A 24,324-nucleotide genomic window follows, 5' to 3' on the forward strand; every position below is an offset into this window, starting at 1 on the left:
GTGTGCACAATTGGAGCCAGACCTATCTCAGCTATCCGCCACCCCACTGGTATCCCCCCTCTTGTGCAGGTCCTGTCGGTGCTGCATTTCTTGGCAAGTGGGTCCTTCCAAGCGACAGTGGCCATGGCAGCAGGGATGTCACAGCCTATGTTCTCAAACGTGCTGACCAGAGTGTTGTCTGCCCTGATGAAACACATGCACAGATACATCGTATTCTCCCAGGTGGAGGATTTGGCCACAGTGAAGGCTGACTTCTATGCACTGGGACATATCCCCAACATCATTGGTGCTATTGATGGTACACATATTGCCTTTGTCCCCCCCCCCCGGGAGAAATGAACAGGTGTACAGGAATCGAAAGAGCTATCACTCCATGAATTTGCAGATAGTGTGCCTGGCGGACCAGTACATCTTCCCTGTGAATGCAAAGTATCCTGGGTCTGTGCATGATGCCTTTATTTTGAGGAATAGCAGCATTCCATATGTGATGTCTCAACTCCAGAGGCACAGGGTGTGGCTAATAGGTGAGCCCATGGTCCCAACCCAGTGTCTGTTGGTATGTGGGTGTGGGTTTGGCCCTAAGGATGAGTGTCTGGCTAACAGGCATATCTCGATATTTATTTGTGAAACTGGTTACCCCAACCTCTCATGGCTACTGACCCCAGTGAGGAATTCCAGGATAAGGGCAGAGGAATGTTACAATGAGGCACATGGGCGAACAAGGAGGATCACTGAGCGCACCTTTGGCCTCCTGAAAAGCCAGATTCTGGTGCCTCCATCTGACAGGTGGATCCCTGTGCTACTCACCCAAGAAGGTCTGCCATATCATTGTTGCATGTTGCACAACCTGGCCTTGAGACACCAGGTGTCTTTTCTGCAGGAGGATGAGGCTGGAGATGGTCGTGTGGTAGCGGTGGGCCTGAGGACAGTGACGAAGAGGAGGAATAGGATGTGGACAACAGAACAACCATAATTCAACAGTACTTTTAGTGACACCCAGGTAAGACACTGTAACTTCACCCTCCATTGCAGTTTTGTGTTGGACATTGTACATGGCAGCCTGATTTTCCCACTTCTATGGCCACTTACTATACCCTTTGGCATCTCTATTTTCTGATATCTGTGCCCCACTCTGGCTCCTGTTGTGTTTACTGCTGCCCACTACAGGTCATACCTAAGTATATTTAACTGTACGTTTGAATTGTAATGTTTACAGCTTGTTAAACTAATACATATATCAATCAATTGACAGACACCATAATTGTATTAGTTCCAAGGGTGTTTATTTATGTGATAATAAGTGTAGAGGGTATTGCAATGGGCTAGGTTGATGATGGAGGAATGTCCAGGATAGAGTCCAGTCTATTGGTATCACAGATGCATTGTCCAAGGGGGCATAGGGAGTGAGGCAATGGCAGTTCAAGGTGGACAGGGTGACAGAGTGGGACACAAGGGTGACATTCAGGGGAGTCTTATTTCCTGGCGGGGGTCTTGGCAATGTTCTCTGGCTTCTGCCTGGATCGCAGGGACCTTTTGCGTGGTGGTTCTCCTTCTGCAGGGGGAGCGGCGCTGGTGGCCTGTTGTTCCTGTGGCGGGCCTCCTATCTACTAGTGTCAGCAGAGGTGGAGGGCTGTTCATCGGTGTGGCTAGTATCACGAGCCGTTGGAGTGCCACTGCCTCCCTCATGGTGTTGGCCATGCCTGCCAGCACCCCTGCAATGGTGACCAGGGTGGTGTGGATGTCCCTCAGGTCACCCCTGAACCCCAGGTACTGTCCCTCCTGCAGCCACTGGGTCTCCTGCAACTTGGCCAATATCTGGCCCATGGTCTCCTGGGAATGGTGGTATGCTCCCAGGATGTTGGTGAGTGCCTTGCGGAGAGTCGGTTCCCTGGGCCTGTCCTCCCCCTGTCGCACAGCAGTCCTCCCAGCTTCCCTGTTGTCCTGTGCCTCTGTCCCCTGAACTGTGTGCCCACTGCTACTGAGCCCAGGTCCCTGATCGTCCTGTGTTTGTGGGGTTGCCTGGGGTCCCTGTAGTGGTGGACACACTGCTGATTGACGTGTCCTGGGGACAGAGGGATAGGCCCGCCGGGTGGGTGCTGTGCTGGTGTTTCCTGAGGGGAGAGGCTCTGTGGTGGTATGGGACTGTGCCTGGGTCACCAAATGTCCAGAGGTCCCTGATGGGCCAGGTTGGTCATCCTGATCCAGGCGTGCAGAGCTGCTGTCATCCCTGTGGGCCTCTTCGGGGGGGGGGACTAGATGTTGCTGGTACCTCCTCTCCTGTGACGTTGTGTGGGGGTACTGTGGGGATGTAAATACAGTATTATTGTTACTGCGTGTGACATCTTGTGCATGGGTATGTTCCCCTCTTTGGTTGTTATTACAAAGGCAGCTTTGGCTTGTGTGAGTTGTGATTTGGTTGGCTAAGTGATTGTCACTAGTGTGCATGCTGTGGTGATAGGTGCCTATGCAGGTCTGTGATGAGGGTCCTTGCATTGGTGTGGCAGGCAGGGCTTGGTATTTGGATGGGTGGGTTTGTGATTGTTGGGTATATGTGAGGTGGTGGAGTGAGGGTAGGGGTGGGAGTTTGTGATGGCATGCAGGTATGGTGGGTGAAAGTAGTAAAGATTTGACTTACCAGAATCCAATCCTCCTGCTACTCCTGCCAGGCCCTCAGGATGCATTATCGCCAAGACTTGCACCTCCCATGTTGTTAGTTGTGGGGAGGTTGTGAGGGTCCACCGCCAGTCCTCTGTACAGCTATTTGGTGTCTTGCAACCACGGAACACACCTTTCCCCGTAGGTCGTTCCACCTCTTCCTGATGTCATCCCTTGTTCTGGCGTGCTGTCCCACGGCGTTGACCCTGTCAACGACTCTCTGCCATAGCTCCATCTTCCTAGCAATGGACGTCTGCTGCACCTGTGACCCGAATAGCTGTGGCTCTACCCAGATGATTTCCTCCACCATGACCCTTAGCTCCTCCTCTGAGAACCTGGGGTGCTTTTGTGGTGCCATGGGTGTAGTGTGTGTGGTGTGTGTGAGTGTGTCTGGGGTGATGTGTTGGGGTGTGTGCTGTGAGGTGCGTGGATGGTGTATGGGTGATGGTGTTCTATGGCTCTGGTCCTATGGGTGCTCATGGCGTGTCTCTCTCTCTCTCTGTTGTAAATTGTTTGTAGTGGTAAAGGGTTGTGGGTAATTGGTGTGTGTGTTTTATAGTGTTGTGGGTGTAGTGTGTGTATGTATGTCAGGTGTGTGTAGTTTGAATTGTCCAATGTGGTGTTGTTTTTTATATGTCTGTGTATTTTGAGTGCAGCAGTATGTACCACCAATGGTTTACAACGGTTGAATGTCCGCCGCAGTGATTCGTGGGTCATAATGCTTTGGGCGTATTTCTGTTGGCATTAACGGTGTGGGTTTTGGTACCGCCAGTTTATCACTGACCTTTGGTGTGGCGGACTTGTTTGTGTGTCTGTATAGTGGCGTATTTCTATGTGTCGGTCACAATACGCATAGCGGTATACCGCTGCGGTTGCGATTTATTGGCGGCAGTCAGCATGGCGGTAAGCGGCACTTACCACCAATGTCAGAATGAGGGCCTTAGACTTTATATTTGTCATTTTAAAATGGCTTTCCCTCCACATCTAATGTGGCTTCTTGTATAATAGTACATTTTGAAACCCTGCGCTGGCAGTGGGTGGTGTTAAGTATTAATAATCACTGCACTGTCCAAGTGGTGGGACTTGGCCGTTAGTGGCCAGTAAATGCTCTACAACCCTTTCTAGCCTAGCACCAACAAAGAATCAAACAACAGTGAAGGCAGGGAGCACTGTGGAAGACATACCAGGTTTCTGTTGGAGCAGCTTGTGCCAAGCCTAGCTGTCCTGACCTGTCGGGTGGTGACATCGGTTAGCCTAAAATTCCAATGCCCATTGCTGAGCCCTGGCGGGCAGAGATCAACAGACTCTGGGGCGCTGTAGCCAGTATTTAGGAGGCCTGCAATCCCTCCTAGGGAAATCAATGATACAGTGAAAGGGGCAGCAGCATAAAGCCCGAAGACACTGTCCTGGGGGAGGCTGAGAGACTGACTAAAAGTGAGTGGCGGGTTAAATTCCTGGACATCTGACGTGAAACAGACTCCAGTGAGTGTCAGTGTTTCATGCTCTGCAGAGCGCATGTGACCTTGGGCAGAGGAGACCCTTTGGTTTCACTGACCCTGGCAGAATGTAGGAGTACTCCTGAGTTGTTGAAGCCGGGGGCTCCATTCTCCTTAAGGAAGCACCAGGAGGAAAGCCATTAAGACCCCACCCAAATCACAAACATATTGTTTTCTGCCACAGACTTGCTTTAGGTGTGATTAAACTGTTTAGACTCCTACCATTTAATCATCCCTTTTAATGGGCTTCTACTGTCTGATGAAAGGTTGACTGGGTCTGACATTGAGAGGATCACAGAGTGTTACTAAGAATCACAAAGCTCCTCAGACTATTAAAGGAGAGACTTAGGGCCTGATTACGACCCTGGAGGTCTTCAGACCACCAGGGTCGAGGTGGCAGTCTGACCGCTGCCAAAGCGGTGGTCCAACTGCTTTGGCGGTGGTCTGATCGCCACATTATAACCTTGGCGGTCGTGCTGCGGTGGGACCACCAGCATCGCCAGTTCTCCTCCACAGGAGGGACTGGCGGTCCTGGGGATTACGACCCCCCTCTCTGCCAGCTTTTACATGGTGGTAGGACTGCCATGTAAAGGCTGGTGGAGATGGGGTGCAGGGTGCCCCAGGGGGGCTCCTGCACTTGGCTTGGCCAGTGCAGGGGTCCCTTGTTTGCAGACAGTGAACATTGCAACGGGTGCTGTTGACCCTACGCACTACAGCATTGCCGCTGGCTCTATTATGAGCCGGCATCAATGTTGTAGGCCGCTCAGCGTTGACCTAGCAGGGAACTCTTAATGGGGCCCACGGGAAGGCAACCGCACTGGCGGCAACCTGACCGCAGGACTTCGGCAGACAGTGAAAAACGTTTGCTGAAGTAATAATTAGCCCCTTAGTGATTCTGTGCTGTCTCTCTTCTCTCCCATTTTACTACAGCACCCTACTATTGCCTGAGCAGTGTTATGAGACATTGGGCCTCCCAGATACCATTAGTCAGCTATTGTGGTAAACACAAAATTACTAGAAGGGTGTGATGCCACAGACTGTGCAACTAGTTCAGTGGACAAAGTGCTTTTCCTCCTTTGCTGTCACAGAAAATCCCTCCTTTTCCCTTCCACCTAAACTACCAGGATTAGGAGTGGGTCAGAGAGGGGAACTTCTGCCCCCTCCAAAAGGGGAAAATTAACCAATAAACCAGACCCAGCACATCCATATCAGCTAGACTATCTTGAGAAGCAGAGATCTAGTGAAGCATGACCGAGATCCTGTAGCCTCATCCACAATACTACAAGCCATATGCAACTCCCTAACAGCCCTTGAGAGGAAAATCGGTCTTTGTTCTATTGGATCTGCCTATGGTCTCTGGTAAGTTCTACCATAAGCTATTCTTGGCGAGATTGTGAGATCAAAGTTCAGGGATCGGCCATGACTTCGATTAAACCCTCTTTGTGAAAATACTGCCAAAGTGAGACTACTATGCATGTTTCTGGGATCCTTTGATATGTGTGGTTCCACAAGGTTTCACCCTTCTTCTTCCCCACTTTTCAACATCTACATGAAGCATGTAGAACACACTGGAGTTAAGAAACTCTTTCTGCATGTATGCTTGATGACACCCATTACTTTAACAGAGGACTGGTACTGAGGTGCTGTTTGCAGGCAACAAGTGATAGTGGAAGGTCAGGGATGACTTTGTGGCTGTAACAGTGAAAAGTATCACCCCAGCACTTACAGACTTTTCCTGATATCAAAAACATTTGCAGGCCAAGGATGGAAGCTGTGCTGAGGCAGGGCTCCGGAATTCTGGCTATCTCTTTTATGTGTCCCGTGACAACCTTGAGTCACTCTCCAAAACTCTGAGCAGTATAAACCAAGAAAAAGCTGCGTTTGAGATGCCTCTTTTCCAGCTAAGCTTGGCACCTTCAACTGATCATCCAGAAGTTAAACTTTTGTAAGTCCCAGCTCTCAGGAGAAGATCTGTAACAACTTCTTGATGATTTAAAAATCTCCAAACTTTATGTATGTCTTCTTGGATACCAGATTATCAGTTCAAATTTTGGGAAGTCTAACAACTCCGAGTCATATCCATACGAAAATGTCTATGTGCAGCTGGTTCCTGAAATTCCATCGCAGCAGTTCTTTCCTACAGAGAATCAAAAACAAATCTCACCCATCCAGAGCACATCTTCTCCCAACCCACGGTAGGAAGTGTTTCTATGAGTTTTGAAAGCCCCCTTCTTCACAAAAGGAAGATGGGCGTGTGCAAGGGTTGTTTTGTCACAAAGCCTATTGTGCTACAAACGTTGAAGGTTTGGCATCACCTGCACTATGATGTGAATGATGACTATTATGTCGGAGCCACAAGAGGTTCTGCAAGAGGAAAGGAAAAAGCCATTTACTTATACTAGCTAAACTTCAGTCAGGTAAAAGAAAATTAGTTACTTACCTGTAACTACAGTTCTCATGTATTGGTATTTTTCATGGATTCGCACTCTTGAATCAATCCCCATCGTCGTAGAGGGAGTTCCCGTTATCTTCATAAAGCAGTAAATGTTATTACCATAGGCTATAACTAGCAATGAATAGTCACTGCAATAGCCTATTCATGTATTTTTTTGAAAAGGACCAAACCTGAACTATAACCAATCAAGCAACAGCACCATGTAAAACACTCCCATGAGAAAGTGAGTCCCTCAGATTTTCAAGCACAAGTGCAACAAGAATTATCTATAGCTATGTAAGGGAAGCTTCTCAGGGGAGGAGGGTGAGTCGCATGTGAATCTATGAAATATACCAATACTGGAGAACTGTAGTTTTACGTAACTTATTTTCCTCTCCGGTATTGGATCTTTCATAGATTTACATGCTTGAATCAGAACAGCAAGCAGTAATTGTAAGTAAATACTGTAGTAATGAAACTACCGTTTGAGGATGGCGGGTGACAATTTGATAAATATCTATCCAGCTAAAGAACATTACTGTATATATAATAAAGAAATCATGAATTACAATGGAACATAATATGAATTAACATATAAAAGCAATAAAACACCTCTATGAACAGAGGCTTACCTTATCTGAAGAGATGATGTAACACCACCTGCCCTACAGCTGTATCACTGTGTACCGATTCCAGGCAATATTGCTGCGTGAAAGTGTGAGTGCTCTTTCATGTTGCAGCACGGCATATCTTTTCCAACAGGATGTCAACAAACAGAGGAGTTGAGGTGGACACTGTTCACATGAAGTGTGCCTTAGTCTTAACTGTGAGCGGTTTGCCAGCTTTTGAATAGCAAAACTGGATGGCAGCAGAAAGCCATCTTGCAATAGTTGCTTTTGTAACTGAAGCACCATGTTTGGATTGACCATACAACACTAACAGTTGGTCAGTCTTCTGGAATTTTTTTGTACGTTTTTTGAGATGGAACCTTGGGAATGAATCCTGGATTTGTCCTGAGAAGTACATAGTCCCCAGTGAACCGTAGAAAAGGTTCCTGTATTGTGAATGCTTGAATTTCAGTGATGCTTCTAGTGGAATTGAGAGCTAGCAATAATGCCACCTTCCAAAAAAGGAACTTCAGTTCTGCCATGTGGATTGGTTCAAATGGTGATTTCATAAGATGGCATTCTGGAGGAGGAGCTCGTACTGGGGGTAAAGCTCTGAATAATCCCTTCCTGAGTTGCTTGACTGTTCTTGTGGAACAGAGAGATAAAGGTAGTGAAAAAAGTCTGTATTTTGAAATTGCAGGGAGATCAATCAATCAATCAGGGGATTTGTAAAGTGCACTACTCACCCATGACGGTCTCAAGGTGCTGAGGAGAGGAGGGGGTGAAGGGGGGGGGATGTTGCTCCTGCTCGAACAGCCAGGTCTTGAGAAGTTTCCTGAAGGTAAGGAGGTATTTGCTCTGGCGCAGGTGGGTGGGAAGAGTATTCCACATTTTGGCGGTGAGGTGTGAAAATGATCTACCGCCGGTTGTAGTTCTGCGGACGCGTGGGACAGTTGCGAGGGCGAGGTCAGCGGAGCGGAGATGCCAGGTCGGGTGTAGAAGGAGAGTCGTTTGTTGAGGTATTCTGGTCCGGTGTTGTGCAGTGCTTTGTGAGCGTGGGTGAGGAGTTTGAAGGTGATTCTCTTGTTGACTGGGAGCCAGTGCAGGTTTTTCAGGTGGTCTGTACTTGGCGGGGGATGTCCAGGATGAGGTGTGCGGAGGCGTTCTGGATGCATTGCAGCCTCTTCTGGAGTTTGGCCGTGGGTACTGCGTAGAGGGCATTGCCGTAGTCCAGTTTGCTTCTTACGAGGGCTTGGGTGACTGTTCTTCTGGTTTCGGTGGGTATCCATTTGTAGATCTTTCGGAGCATGCAGAGGGTCTTGAAGCAGGAGGAGGAGATGGCGTTGACTTGCTGGGTCATGGATAGTGAGGGGTCCAAGATGAATCATAGGTTGCGTGCATGGTCGGTGGGAGTCGGAGCGGTTCCGAGAGTGACAGGCCACCAGGAGTCATCCCATGCAGAGGGGGTGGAGCCGAAGATAAGGACTTCCGTCTTGTCTGAATTGAGTTTGAGGCAGCTGCTCTTCATCCATTCGGCGATGTCCTTCATTCCTTCATGGAGGTAGGTCTTGGTGGAGTCCTTGGTGAGGGAGAGGATCAGCTGGGTGTCGTCGGCGTATGAGATTATGTTGATGTTGTGGGATCGGGCGATGTTAGCTAGCGGGGCCTTGTAGACGTTAAAGAGGGTTGGGCTGAGGGACGAACCCTGGGGTACGCCGCAGATGATTTCGGTGGCCTCCAAGCAGAATGGGGGGAGGCAGACTCTCTGGGTTCTGCCCGTGAGAAAGGAGGTGACCCATTCCAGGGCTCTGTCGCGGATTCCAACATTGCTGAGGCGTGAGTGTAGGGTGTGGTGGCAGACGGTGTCGGACACGGCCGAGAGGTCCAGGAGGATGAGGGCCGAGGTTTCACCTCTGTTCAGTATGGTTCTGATGTCGTCGGTGGCGGCGATGAGGGAGGTTTTGGTGCTGTGGTTGCTGCGGAATCCGATTTGGGAAGGGTCCAGGGTGTGGTTCTCCTCTAGGAAGCGTGTTAGTTGTCTGTTGACGGCCTTCTCAATTACTTTTGCCGGGAAGGGGAGCAGGGAGATAGGCCGGAAGTTCTTGAGGTCCTTTGTGTCTGCCTTGTTTTTTTTTAAGAGGGCGTTGATCTTGGCGTGTTTCCAGCTCTCCGTGAAGGTGGCAGACTCGAAGGAGCTGTTGATGATCTTCCGTAGTTGGGGTGCGATGATGGAGTTTGCTTTGTTGAGGATGTGGTGAGGGCAGGGGTCAGATGGAGAGCCGGAGTGGATGGTGTTCATGATTTCGATTGTGTTGTTGTCGTTGACGGGGGTCCAGGAGAGCAGGAGGTTGTCGGAGGTGTATCTGTGGTATTGGTGGTTGACGGGGGGTCTGGGTGCTGAAGCTGTCGTGGATGTCTGCAATCTTGTGGTGGAAGTAGGAGGCTAGGGAGTCACAGAGGTCTTTGGATGATGGGATGTGCTTGACGTTGGAGCTGGGTTGGATAGTTCCTTCACGACGTTGAAGAGCTCCTTGTGGCTGTGTGCGTTGTTGTGGATTCGGTATTTGAAGGCAGTTCTTTTGGCGGCTTGGATGAGTTGGTGGTGTCTGCGGATGGCGTTTTTGAAGGCTGTGTGGTTGTCCAGAGTCTGATCTTGGCGCCACTTTCTTTCGAGTCTTTGGCAGCTTTGCTTAGATTCGTGGAGGTCGGCGGGATTCTTGATTGGGGCGAGAGTATTGACACAGCTGTTGACCCATTGCCTGAAGTTGCGGGCAGCTGCATCAGTGTCGGTGGTGTTGATGGGTGGGTTCTGGGAGAGGGTCGCGATAAGTTGGTCTACGGTGACCTTGTTCCAACTGCGGTGGGGGATCCGTTGTGGGTGGTGGTGTTGTGGGTTTCTTGGAGGAGAAAATAATGCAGCTGTGGTCTGTCCAGTGGAATTCGGTGGTGTGGCTGAAAGAGACGTGATTGCAGGCGGAGAAAATAGGGTGGAGTGTGTGTCCTGGGGAGTGGGTGGGTGTCGCGACGAGCTGTTTGAGGCCAAGGTTGGAGAGGTTGTCGAGCAGGGTGGCGATGTTGTTGTCATTGGTGTTCTCGAGGTGGAAGTTTAAGTCACCCGAGGAGTATGTAGTCAGTGGATGCGAGAGCGTGCGTGCTGATGATGTCGGTAATGGAGTTGCTGAACTGCTGTCGTGGGCCGGGGGGCCTGTAGATGAGGGTCCCTTGAAGTGTGCTGTTTGGGTCAGTGTGGCTTTGGAAGTGCAGGAGTTCGGCGGTGCTAAGGGTGTCTTCGGTGTTGGTCGCGATCCTGAGGGTGTTCTTGTGGATGATGGAGCGGTCCCTGCGGGAGATCTTGTAGCTATGACGATGTCAGGTGCTGAGGAGGGGTTCATCAAGGTCTCGGTCAGGAAGGCGATGCCTGGGGAGGCTGAGTCAAGTAGATTCCTTAGCTCTACTGTATGCTTGTGGACGGAGTGGGTGTTGAGGAGAATACTTCTGAGATGGTTGCGTCCTGCCTTGGTGGGTGTGTCGTTGCAGTGGAGGATGGTGAAGGTGCAGTTCCGGCAGCAGAAGGGTCCGCGGGTGGTTTGCGGGGAGTTTTGAAGGCAGACGGGAGAGCGGCCGGTGTTGAGGGTGCAGAGGGTGGCGGCGTCGTAGTGAAGACGTGCGTGTCGGCGGTGGGAGGACGGGAGCCAGGGTTTCTGGCGCTGGCACAGTCACGCCGTGGACGGGCACAGCTGGGCTTGCATTTGGCGCTCCTTCGGCATGCCAGCTGCGCACGTCCACTGCACGGCCACACAGCAGCCGCCATTAAGCAGGGAGGTGGGGGGGAGAAGAGGACAGCTGGGAGGCGGGAAGGGGACGAAAAACAGTGCGAAAACGGGGGCAGAGCCGAAAAAGGGGGTGGGCCACGGGGGCAGCAGCGGCGGGGGGGAGAGAGAAAGAGGGTGAGAGTGAAAGTGAGAGAGAGAGCGGAGTGAGAGAGAAACAAGGAAAACAAGCACTAAGGGACAGTAGTGGAGCAGAGAGCAGAGCAAAGCAAAGCAAAAGGAGGAGAGGGGCAGAAGGTAGCCTAGCAGGAAAGCAGAGCTCTCCCACTAGACACCAGGGATGAGGCGCAGGCAGAAGCCTGCGGGTGGAGGAGGGCCTCGAACTCCTGACAGGGTTCTGGAGTTCGGAGGAGCCAGGGAAAGGGCTCTACTGAGACGGTGGAGCCACATGAGGCAGAGCAATGCACTGACCAGGAGATGAGCCTTGACAGACGCATGCACTAATCCTGATCTAGCAAGTGAAAGGGGTAAGGCAGAATCTGCTCTGGTGATGCTTCCAGCAGATGGTGGTTATGTTGTTGGCACCGTAAACAGAATCACTTTAATTTTTTTTGTGGATTCAGCTCTTGCTTTGGATAATATATCCCTGCGGTCTTGTGGAATGTCTAGGTATTTGAATTTGTTGAATTCATTAGACATACATACAACTGAAGAGAGGCGGGATCTGGATGCACGACCTGGCCCTTGTTCATGGTTAATAGTGTTTTCATTGCTGGGAGGTGAATGGGTTCGGATTCCAAGAGCAGAAGGAGCTCCGTGAACCAATGCTGTCAGGGCCACCGTGGAGCAATGAGTTAGCTGGCATGGTTCCCTTTTTAAATGTTCTTTGGAAGCCTGGGAATGAGAGGGAATGGGGGAAAAGTGTATGCATAGATCCCCGCCCATCTGATTGAAAATGCATTCCCACATGACCTTCTCTGAGATTCCCAACTTGCTTAGAACAGGCATTTTTGATTTTCCTGAGAGGTGAAGATATCTAAGTTTGGTTTGCCCCATTGTAGGAATATGGTGTTGAGAATTGGTTGATTGAGCTTCCATTCGTGACAGGATCGACTGGTTCTGCTCAAGGTGTCTGCTTGATTGTTGCCTACACCTGGCAAATGTTCTGCTCTCATAGATACCTGGTGTAAATATCCCATCTCCATATTCTTTAAGCCTCCAGAGACAAAATGTGAGACCTCATTCCTCCCTGCTTGTTGAGATAATGCATGCTGGGGTGCTGTCTGTCCGTATTATTACAGATGACCCTTGTATTCTTTGTAGGAAGCACTGAAGGGCTAGAAAAATTGATCTCAGCTCCAGGAAGTTTATATGCATCTTGGATAGTGAAAGATTCCGCAAACACACAAGGTGTGTGGGGTGGTATAGGAGAGAATAGGTCTCTTGTGGCCTGTTCAAAGTGCGCTGATTGAGCGCGTAATGGAAGAGGATGCATGGGTGTGATGGGTGGCTGGACCTTTGAGGGAGTTCCCTTTACGGACTAGGTGGACTCACACACATTATAGCGTCATGCTTCATCATATGACCACCTAGCCCCACCCAGGTAAGATGATACTACCTGGGCGGACTCAACCTCGTTGTTAAAAGAACTGCAGAGGGAGTGCTGAGATTTAATCTTGTTGGATATTACAAGGGATCCAGATAAGGGTAGTGAAAAATAAAATTCCAACCGGCTGGGACACGGACCATATAGGTGCACGAGCATGTTGCTGCCTTTGGAGTGTGACTACAAGGGGCAACCCCCCCACTGTTAGTTCCCAGACCAGAGGCTATCTGCCTTTTCTCGCAGGGACATACCCCCTCAAATTCTCCAGGTAGGCCTATTTTCTTAGAGCACTTATCTTTCCCAACGAGCATACAATTTTGCTCCCCACCTTTAGGGATCCCTGACCCTGATGAATGCCCCAGACCTTTTTGGCTCTTAGTGTGGGAAGAAACACGTTGGTCCCCATTTTTTAGACCCCTTGAGTCATCATACTCAACGGAGTCCCCATCCCCGCTTTTACTCCTACCTACAAACATCTACATTAAAACTTCTTAACAAAACAGGTGATTTGTAAGGTAATTTTATTTTTCACCTAGTCCGTAAAGGGAACTCCCTCAAAGGTCCAGCCACCCATCACACCCATACATCCTCTCCTGTTCTCTCCTATACCACCCCACACACCTTGTGTGTTTTCAGTTTCTAGCTTAAACAGGAGTTAGTATGGGGTTAGGTTACTCCTGATACTCTCCCTTTGTGTTTTAATAGTGAAAGATTTCATCTGCTCCTTATATGGGGGCTTGAAGATGGGCTCCCCAGTCCTCTAGAGATGTGTCCGTGGTGATTATGTATTCAGGAATCGGAGACAGGAACTTTAGCCCTGATGAGAGATTCTTGGAGGCTTTCCACCAAGGAAGCACCTTTTTCATAGTTGGCATGATCCGAATGAGATCTTCGAATTGGTCACTTGGACCCATTGCTTCTCCAGTTCTTCTTGAATGGTTCTCATTTTGAGACGGCACAGGACACCAAAAGAATGGCTGATGACATCATGCTGAGATGCGGCTAGAGGAGACAGACAAAAGTCAACTCTCTTTTGGAAAGATCGTGAGCCAACAACATGATGCTTTTTTGCCTCTCTGTGGAGAAGAATGCTTTGTAAGGGCCGTATGTACAAACACTTTTTCCCATAAACACAGAATGGGTAAAAACCTTTGCTACATCTGGCCCTAAGAGTTGGTCCTAGAAAGGAAGTTCTTTTTGAGGGCGAAAGGAGAAACTTTTGGTAGTTGACCGTGAGTCCCAGGGATTGAAACAATCATAGGCAAGTTGCTGTAGTCGCCGAAGCTTGCTGAAGGGATGGTGCTTTTATGAGCCAGTCGTCGAGGTACGGAAAAACTTGCAGGCCTTTTTGTCTGAGATGTGCTGCTACTGGAGCAAGACATTTGGTGAAACTTTGAGGAGCTGACTTTAGACCGAAAGGAGGAACTTTCTTTTGATAATGAGTGCCTGATAAGCTGAGGAACTTTCAGTGTCTGGGATGGATAAGGACATGAAAGTACGCATCCTGCAAATCCAGGCTGGGCACATATATTCTCCGTGATTGAGGAGTTGTAATATCTCTTGGAGAGTGACCATACAAAAGGATTTTTTCTGCAGGTACTTGAGTTTTCTGAGATCCAGAATGGGACACCATTCTCCAGATTTTTTCTTTACAAAGGAAAAAGCGAGAATAGAAGCCCATTTTCTTCTGGGAGTGTGGGACTTTTTCTATGGCACCTTTGAGCAGCATGGCTAACGCCTAATTTCTGAGCATGGGGAAATGGGATGGAGGTGATCTTTGTGGTGGATGAGCAGGTGGAAGTGTTGTGAACTCCAGAGTATGGCCATACCAGATAAGATCGAGAACCCACTTGTCCGTTGTAATTTTCTGCCATAGACGGTATTAACGAGAAATGCATGCTCCCGGAGACCGAGATGCTAAGGAGGGTGCAGCAGGCACTAAGATGTTGTCACTATTTTCTGGCAGTGTCTCTTGACTGTGTTGGCTGCTTTCCCCGTGGTATAATATAATCAATAACTAAACAAAATACTAAACTATTCTAAATTCAGAGAGCACTATTCAAAATGACTCCATTCTAAAAATTGCAAAATATACCCAAATACAATCACTTTGATTCAGGTGAATGGTTACACAGAACCATAAAGAACAGCCATATTCAGAATGCCACAGGACCATACAAATTGCAATAAGTTCTATACAAAGTTGCCCAAACAGTCATATGTTTTGTTGTTGCTACTAGAACTGGGAGATGGTGTCAAACACACCCTATCTTTTTACCGGGCTCTCACAAAGACATGGAGTGCCCTGCTCAATGTAACTGAGAAGTGGAATACAGGTTGTGCAAAGCTGATGGGCAGGACATGTTTGTAACCAGATTAAGAATGTGCTAAGGGACTATGCAAATTTACATAGGTGCTACAGTCCCTTATAAGTAAAGCAAATTGTGACAGTGTCCATCCCACTGGCCTCCTCTTGTCATGGTCTCGGGGTTTCCTTGCCTGGGTGGCACTGGCAATGGAATCCTACTGGTAGAGAGCAACACGAAGGCAGGAGAACCACAGAAGCCACAGCTGCATGCAGATGCCCACCACATGAACTGCTCGGACACTGCGTCTGTAGTCAGCACCCAAATGCAGTGTTGGTAATGAGTGCTAGAGAGAGTTGAGAAAATTCCTAATTAAGATCAAGTGTCGCCATAAATGACCCTCCCCCCCCAGATATTATGGAATATCTTTCAATGACTGACAACCCTAACGTGACAGAATATGTTTCAAAGTGTGAAACCCAAAATGCAAAAGTTAATATTTAGATCTGTGCATTGTCATTTTGCATTTAACAAAGATAATAACACAATTCACAGTCTCCCCTGTGATCTCCTTTCTAACAGGAAGTACTGGGCATAGGAGGCTTTTTACATGTGCCTATGCTAACATATCTCTATTCGTGAGGCTACACTGGGCATAAGAGGCTCCAACTGAAATATGAACTTGCAGCAGGCAGAGCACAGAAGCATCTTAATTAATACTTGATTGGTACCAAAACTGAATTTTACATGCTTTGGCAGCTTTATTTGTTCTGTTAATACTTTACTTCTCTGTCACCTCCTGTGACATGGGCAAAGACCATATATTACAACTTCGACTGATTTCCTCTGGGTCAAAGTTCTTATGATTTCATTTCCTGTGACATATCTCTAACCGGACATCCATGATTGAGGACCCAGTGGGTCAGCAGGACTGCATAGGACAGAAACTAAAGATCAATGGACTCTACACAGCCAAGAAACAGAAAAATCTACTGCAAAACAGCACATTGGAAGCAGACATGCAAATTCACCCTGCTCTTCCTTCTTTGTACAGATAATAACATGACAATATACAACAATCTATATACCTCCCGTTCTTGTGCTCATAGGTCGCTTACCTGTTTTGGGTATCCTTTTTGCTGCTGGAGACCTAGCAGTATCCTCAGACATTGAGCTTATAGAATCTTCATCTGTCAAAATACAAACTGTAATATTTTAACTTTATTCTGATTTTATCAGTTAAATATGTTTCACTGTACCACAGTTAAGATCAGTGCATCCAGAAAGATCTACTGAGGACTTCACACTCTACCAAATGCCTTCAACCCAGAACATCATAGATTGTCTAGGACAGTGGCTCTTAATCTGTGGTCCAAGGACCCCTGGGGGTTGGCGAGGCCTGCACCATGGTTCTTTGACTGTTTAACAAAATTAAATAATATTAAAATAATAAAGTGTATACAACTAAAGATGCAAAACTGAAAATGTGAAAACATTTCCTAGATTTGATTGTGAAGTTAACAAAATATTCCAATATTTGAACATTTGTTAGGTGTATATTTGATTTTGCATTTTTTTGTGTATTGTTTTGAGTTTCAGATCATGCAAAATGCTTAGACAAGAGGTCCCGACTTTCGAAAATGACACAGTGGGAGTCCCTCGATTCAAATAATGATTCAGTGGAAGTCCTCAGAGGTCAAAAGGTTAAGAGCCACTGGTCTAGGAAAGCAACATATGATCTCTGTGCTGTGTTTTTGATATTCACAGAAATCTACAAGTTCAAATTGAGCAGCATTACATTGATATGAAGAGGGTGATATGAAACGTGGCGTGTTCGTAGCTCGCAAGTGACCCCATGTTAAAAAAAAATGAAATAATATTGCGTGTGACACCTTTTACAACTATTAACTGTTTAGCTAGCAACACACTCCATTCATGGACACCCAGGCCCATACAACCACTGAAATCCAAATTGCCTTTAGGAAAAGTCCAGGGCTGGCTGAATGTATCGCACATGAGAAGGGACTACTTGATAGCTAAGCCTGCATGACACAAAATATACTGCACTCCAACAAGCAGCAAAGAAGAAAGAGACCTAAAAATATTCCTTGCCTGCCTGATACTCTGTTTTTAACATCATAACTGACTAATCAAGAACTGGTCTCAAATTTGTTTGTCTCGTCAGCACTGACAATGTTCTCTTTTACCATACCTACAGTTTCTGTACTAGCCAGCTGACACCTAGACAGTGGTCTCACTGCTGGAAACCTGATTCTTTTGTGCTTGCCAAATAACTCTTATAACCCTGTTTCTAGGCCACTTATCCAGCATTATCCTGAAGTAGAGGGACTGCTAACAAGTATCTTGCTTAATTTGTAAAAGAATAAGTGCCCGTGTTAAAGTTGTTGTCAGAAGCACTCAGTTTGTGCCTTTGAGGCTTAGGGTGCCGAAAACAAAGACTTCATAGTTTGGGTTCCAGCTTGTGCTTCTTTCACCCACCACCAGACACTCCTTACCCATTCATCTCACTCTTGTGGGTTACTGTTAATCAATGTTTTCCCCTTTGTCACTGTTTCTGCATCTTTCTCTCCCTCCTCCGGGTTTTTCTGTCTCTTGCTCTGGGTCAAAACCTGATGTAGAAAAGTAAGGCTGGTCACCAGAAATGAATGACAGTGTGCTCCACCCTCAACCATTGGCGCGAATTAGGCACCGCTAGTACGTGTAAGTCACCATTCACTGCTCACTCCTTAAGGTTCCCTGCACTGTAACACTTGCTGCTATGTCCTCACTGCTCACTTGCTTAAACTTAAGGCCCTCTATACCCCTTCTTCTAACTTGTTAAGTCCCCTACCTACTACAGGCAACATCACAGCTGCCTGTAGCAGAATATCCATCTTTTTTTAAAAGCTCTAATCTTCCACAATACATATGTCCAAAAAACCCCGCACCCCAATGTCAAACATCAACCCTTGCAAAACCAATTCCTCTTTATGTTGTCACCTCACCAGACCTAAAAAGCAAAGCCTCATTGTCTTTGCAGCTCCCAGGAACACTCCTGTTACACTCGCTTGCAATTCAAGGAACCGAACAGCGCCATCTTCAGGAGACACAACAATCTCTATCACTCTAAGGCTATCTCCCGATGAATTTCCTCATCCTACAATATACGATGGACTAACAAACGGCTCTCACCGGACTGCACCCATCTTTACCTCTGGCAAACTCAATGACCTACTCCAATTAACACTTAATAATGCAATGCAGCAAGGCAATGGCATTAAAGTCACAAACCACCATGGAGACTCCAAAACAGCCCCCAGTCTGGTCATTTGCAATTGCTGACGGACACCTTATGCTGTGCACACACACTGAAAGCAGATACCACAGCCGTCAATATCCATGCATCTGCCACAAAACATTTCCTTCCTGGCCATGCCCATATCTTTGCCCTCCACTACCAAAGGCAACTGCATAAACCTAACTGGATACATCTGCAGCAAGGGTCCCTTCAGCAAACTGGTCACATTGACATTAGTTTTTTAGATCTCCTCTGGCCTGCATCCTTCCAAACTTCCAGGCCAACCTAAGCTAGAAGAATACTACAACCACAAGTCAATCCATACTGAGGCTACCAAATTAGCAGCCCTTCTTCACTTAGGCAAGTGCACACTCGTAGTGCAGTTCTGTGCGCTCTGCTGCGGTTTTTGCTTTTAGCTTTAACACCTATCTTGCGCTTTTATTTTCACCAAGTCAATGGATCCAAGGTGTTCAATTTTTTAGATAAACTTGAAAACATGAAATGATTCTTTTAAGATCTGGAAGCGGTAAAGCGAAAACCCCAGAATTGGGAATTTATATTCGCCCACTCTGGCCCTGTTTACATTTAGAGTACTAGACTTACTTTTCAAAGCAGTTCTCAAAAGCTGAGTGAAACTGGGGAGACTGAAACTGTGACCCTCGCTGGTGGCAGGCTCAGTGAACCTGGAACCTATGTTGTACTTGTACTGGTATCAATTGTGATCGCTGCAAGACTGGTGAAGATTACATTGCATAATCTATCCAGTAGTTCTGATGTAGCGTTCTACAAGGCCAAAATCATGTTCATTCATGCCCAAATATCTAACATTGGCATTGCTTAGCCAGGAGAAAAAAAAATGTGAATAGTGTAAAGTACCTTTTGGTGGCAGAAAACAAAGGATAATAATTTTTAAAATGTCCAGGTGCAAGACGATGTTATTAATTTCTCATGTGTTGCTATCAAAAATCATTTTTTTTCCATAATTGCCCATTAAACAACACCAATCCTACCAACCATACCCCTAACAAAGCCAACCCACTTTGCCTTAAAAAAAACTCATTTATTCATTATCAACTGCAAAAGGGCATTATTCATCACCAGAAAAAGAACATGCATGCTCTAAAACACACAGCTCACCTGTCTCACCAACCGAGATGTTGCTTCTTATGAGGCTCACATACAACACGTAGTATGTCGATTTAAGTTGCTGAAGCAGGGAAATTCCCCCGGGACCACTATCAGTTTATGTACTTTGGATGCCTTCCAGCTGTGACTGACCAGGAAAAACCCATAGCACTTGTGCTAGAGAGGTTCAGCTAGCAGTTTAAAAACAAATCGTGCTATCCTTGCAAGCTACTACACCATAGCAAATAGATAAAAGTAATGACAGAGGTTGTTTGATCTCATGCCTATTATTTAATGGAGTTCCACATCATCTTGGATGCCACACTGACTAATTCCTTTCCATCCTCCCCTTGATCACATGTGGCGAGTGACCAGAGTCCTCTATTTACTTCAGGATTTGCTTCAATTTTTCACTGTGATTCACAGGAGAACTTGGACTCACATTCCACTTTTATGCTGACAATACGTCAATCTACTTCTGAGTCAGCTGACCATAGAAGGATTTCTCTAAGTGAGGCAGGAAAGGTTATGCAAACCAATATGAAAGCTGTTCTCCTTAAACTTGCACAATTCCACTGGTATATAGACAATCCCAGACACCATAAGGAGGAGAGAGTCTACTTTTGTCCCAGAGTCATAGGGACCCCCCCCACAACCACCAGGCCTGGCACCAGAGCCTCAACTAACCATTCCTCACTTACCTCCCTTAATAGCACTTCCATGGCCTGCGTTGCCCACTTACTTACCTTACGAGGTGTTGATCAGGTATGGGTTCTTGACATCTAGTTCACATCTCTAGCTTTGACCGACACTCCAGAAATGAACATGAAAGAGGATGGCCTGAGGCATTTTCCAACGAGGTGCATCAGTCATCTGAGTGCCAGTCTGTCCAACCACGGATTCCTACTCTAGCTTCTACAGCAATCACTCTCATACTGTAATCTCCAGAAGAATACTCCCTGCTCCCTCTGCACAAGATTGGAACCTGAATAGCTGCAATCACCAGCGTGTTGGTTTCTCAAAAGGACTCCATGACTACTACAAAATTCTAACTCCAAGAATACTAGGACACACCTCTGCAGGTTTACATCTAATAGTGTCCCACAGCCATAAAACATCACACAAAATCCTGCCCCTGCATATGCTGTGGACACACCTCCTATACAGGGTGATACCCCTCCCACCCCCAATCCAGGTACACAATCTATAGCAGTACCTGGAAACTCACCACTACATGACAGGCAAGCAAGCAGCTATCGGGTCAATCTTACATATTTTCTTGCAGACAGGAGGTCTCTACTGATTTAGGAAGTCTCCCTCAAGGTAATTAATTCCTAGGATATGTAAAGGTTGAGATTATAAAGAGTCTTTTTAACTAGAAAAAGACCCTCGCTAACCACTAGTAACATATTCTATGGGAGTGTAGCTGTCTTTTAAAAGCAGAATGGAAGAGGTTCACAAATGATGCTTACCACTGGAGCCAGGAAGTATCCTGCTGTCTGTACAGAGCAATGAGTCTTGCTTGTTCTTCATATTGGAATGATTCAATTGGCCTGGATTTTTTGGCCCAAGAACTGCATCTAGTTCATTAAAAAACCTCATCATTCTGCTTCTGTCCCCCGAGCCGCAGGTCTTTTTTACCATCTTGTATTCATATTTCAGGTTTTTGTACTTAGTCCTGCACTGCTTCCAGTCTCTTTCAATTCCATGTTCTTGAAGTAAAGTAGCGATACGTTCAAAAATCTGTCTGTTCCTCACTGTTTCTTCTAGCTGTCTCTGGATGGTCTTGTCGGACCATACTTGTATTAGAGCTCTGACTTCATCCACAGTCCAGTGTCTTCCACTTTCAATGAATGAAGCAGAATTCAACATCTGAGGATCCGGGGAGTCATGAAATGGTTTTAGAATACCTGAAGATGGAAATAGGAAGACTTGTAAATCGGGTTTTTATCATCAAAAAACAATCACTTAGCTATAGATATTGAAACAACCCAATTTTAACACACAATTGGGACAGTGATGTACAACACATATTATAGTAGTCTTTTACATAATGACATTATAAGTACCTACAGATGTTCTTTATATATTAAGCACACTTACTAATTAAGACATAAGAAGATAAAATGATTTTCTGGATAGGAATGTCCCCGCATGGAAAACTGGCATGCATCCCTGCTATGAGTGCTGCCTGCAATTAAAACTGGTATCTTTACTTTTACTTTAGCCGTGGCATCATCCTAATCTTACCTGTGTGGAGAGGGATAGGCCAGTCCTTGGCATTGTGAGGTCCATAACCTATCCTGTGACCTGGAGGCCCATTCTAAGAAGTGGTGACAGAGTAGCGTGTTTTTGAATATGCAGTGGAACGGGATCTTTTTCCTCTGTGAATGAGAGAGTAGTCTAGTGAACCCTATTGTGTAAAGTTCAATTGTGGTGGAATACCCAGAGCTAGTGGTGAGAAATAGAGAGCGAGCGAGAGTGTGTTTGTGTGTGTGTGCCTAAGTGTGCTTAATGTGTAGCACATATAGTAGTAGGAGTCTAAGGGGGTCATTATGACCCAGGCGGAACAAGTCCGCCAGGGCCGTGGGACGCGGTGGCACCGCCGACAGGCCGGCGGTGCCCCGCGGGGCATTCTGACCGCGGCGGCTCAGCCGCGGTCAGAGAAGGGAAACCGGCGGTCTCCCGCCGGTTTCCCGCTGCCCCAAAGGAATCCTCCAAGCCGGCGCAGCATGCTGCGCCGGCATGGGGATTCCGACTCCCCCTCCCGCCATCCAGTTCCTGGCGGTTCTCCCGCCGGGAACCGGATGGCGGGAGGGGGAGTCGCGGGGCCCCTGGGGGCCCCTGCCGTGCCCATGCCTATGGCATGGGCACGGCAGGGGCCCCCGTAAGAGGGCCCCTAAAAGTATTTCAGTGTCTGCAAAGCAGACACTGAAATACGCGACGGGTGCAACTGCACCCGTCGCACCTTCCCACTCCGCCGGCTCTATTACGAGCCGGCGTCATCGTGGGAAGGGAGTTTTCCCCTGGGCTGGCGGGCGGTCTTGTGAAGACCGCCCGCCAGCCCAGGGGAAAACTCGGAATACCCTCCGCGGTCTTACGACCGCGGAGCGGTATTTCGGAGGGGGGAAGCCTGGCGGGCGGCCTCCGCCGCCCGCCAGGCTCGGAATGAGGGCCTATGTGTCGTGTGAGCCTGATTACTGGGGCCAGTGGGATCCATTAAGAGACCCCTGGTTTACCATAGCACAGGAAGGAGGATGAGGACAGGTTTGCCCAGACACTGGAAGTATATTGCCTGCATTCCTGTGGCTGGAGGGTGATGATCCAGACCCTGAAGTCAGGAAGATGGAGAGAGGGATTCCTTTAGATATTCCATGAGGGTCTTGTGTTACCAAATTACTGCAAACCCTATTTGTGCAATCTGGAATAGACAAATGTATACCTATTTTGCAAATAATTTCTCAAGTCCCATACCGAGGTGTCAAACTTCACAATTAGCACGCACCAAGTAAACAGTGATTACATTCCAGACAAAATCTCAGATGCAATTTATGTAATTTGGCCCAGATGTAACCAGGCTCTGAGTGTTTACATAGTGTCAGCCATACACATAACCTGGGTGACAGAGCGCTTTACAGTCTTATTGTGGATGTTGCAGTAGGCAGTGATGTTACACAGAAGGGGGTAGAGAAAGGGAGGCAGTTGTTTGCTAACAAAGTATTTAAATAACTGGATTTAAATGGATAGTAACATATGCACCATGCTCATGCCACTGGAAGCGGAACCTGCCATCTTTTCTTGAGGGTTAAGCAATATGCTCTTTTCACTGGAGATGGTGCAGCATATTCTGGAGTTTCGGGTGATCCAGGAAAAAAACGTGTTCTGAACTGCAGTAATGTGTCGATCCAGGACCAAGAAGAGTAATCACGGATCCCGCAGGTTAGATACTCTTCTCAGTTTTGACAGCGCTTCATAATTCCCCTAAGTAGCATCAGATCTTTAATAGACCCCTGCCAGAACTTTGCCACATCCTGGAGTTTCAACACCACTGCCATGAAACCTCTATCTGCTGTTTGCTACTGTATCACTAGAGAAGACAGCGTATTTTCCTCCTCTGAAAAAACGGTTTTCAACCTCCCTCAGACTAGTCTCTATTGCCACCGCTGATTTGTCAACGCTCTTTAGCTTCCTTATTATTATCATCTCCTTCTAGCCATCTAAAAGATCCCCAGTAAACACCTCTCTGTTCTCCTCCTCTTTACTTTGCTTCTCCGAATATGTAGTAAAAACATAATGTGAGCTTCCTCATCTTCACCTCAAGTGCACACCCATCATCTTCTTCTGTCTTTTTAGAAGATCCTCAATGGACACCTCTCTGTTCTTGTCCTCCTGAACCCTGCCTCTCCTGGAATTTGGTATAAAAAGAAGTTATGTTTATCACAATTTGACTATTTCTTCACCAATATACTATGCCTGCAATTGGCTGTTTAGCAGAATAGGAAGCACAAATGGCGCTACAAAAAGTTGCAGCCAGGATATCAACTACCAAAAAAATCACAAATGTATGTTTATGCAAGTAAGTATAGATTTACAAGTTCTGATTCCACATCTGAGTAACTTCAAGATATGTATATGTCTACAAACTTTATTTGCAAAACAACTGAGACTTTTCGATAGGGAATAAACTACCTAGATTTACATGAACTAGAACTAATTTTCCCAGATCTGCTTTCAGAGTATAGAGGCCAGAAAAAAAATTCTGGAGAGTGAAAAAACAGGGTTGTCTTTTTTTAAAGGGGATCTCTAGTGGAAACCCCCTTTAAACAGAACTTTTGCTTGATTTCATGAGGTTCCACAGGGGAGAAGACTTGCTAACCCCATCTTTGTCAGCCCTCTTCTGTGAAGTTGTACCATTGGCATCCCTGGAGAAGATGCCCCCTTGTTGCCTCGAAATTCACAGGGGCCAATCACCACACATTACTGAAATGGGATGAGAAAACACACGGAACCAAGTAGCAGTGTTTTG

At 47.1% G+C, this 24,324-nt stretch overlaps 1 protein-coding gene across 1 annotated transcript in view; it reads right to left on the minus strand.

Moving 5' to 3' along the window:
• The window catches only part of PAICS (phosphoribosylaminoimidazole carboxylase and phosphoribosylaminoimidazolesuccinocarboxamide synthase), a 408,935-nt gene that overhangs the window by 232,274 nt on the left and 152,337 nt on the right, over positions 1-24,324 (minus strand). The window contains exons 8-9 of the mRNA XM_069205847.1: positions 20,771-21,208; positions 15,994-16,080 (exon numbers count right to left, since the gene is read on the minus strand). Coding sequence (XP_069061948.1) covers positions 15,994-16,080; positions 20,771-21,208 — 525 coding nt within the window. The remainder of the gene's footprint in view (positions 1-15,993; positions 16,081-20,770; positions 21,209-24,324) is intronic.

Source organism: Pleurodeles waltl, chromosome 1_2, assembly GCF_031143425.1.
Source record: "Pleurodeles waltl isolate 20211129_DDA chromosome 1_2, aPleWal1.hap1.20221129, whole genome shotgun sequence".
NCBI classification, from domain to species: domain Eukaryota; kingdom Metazoa; phylum Chordata; class Amphibia; order Caudata; family Salamandridae; genus Pleurodeles; species Pleurodeles waltl.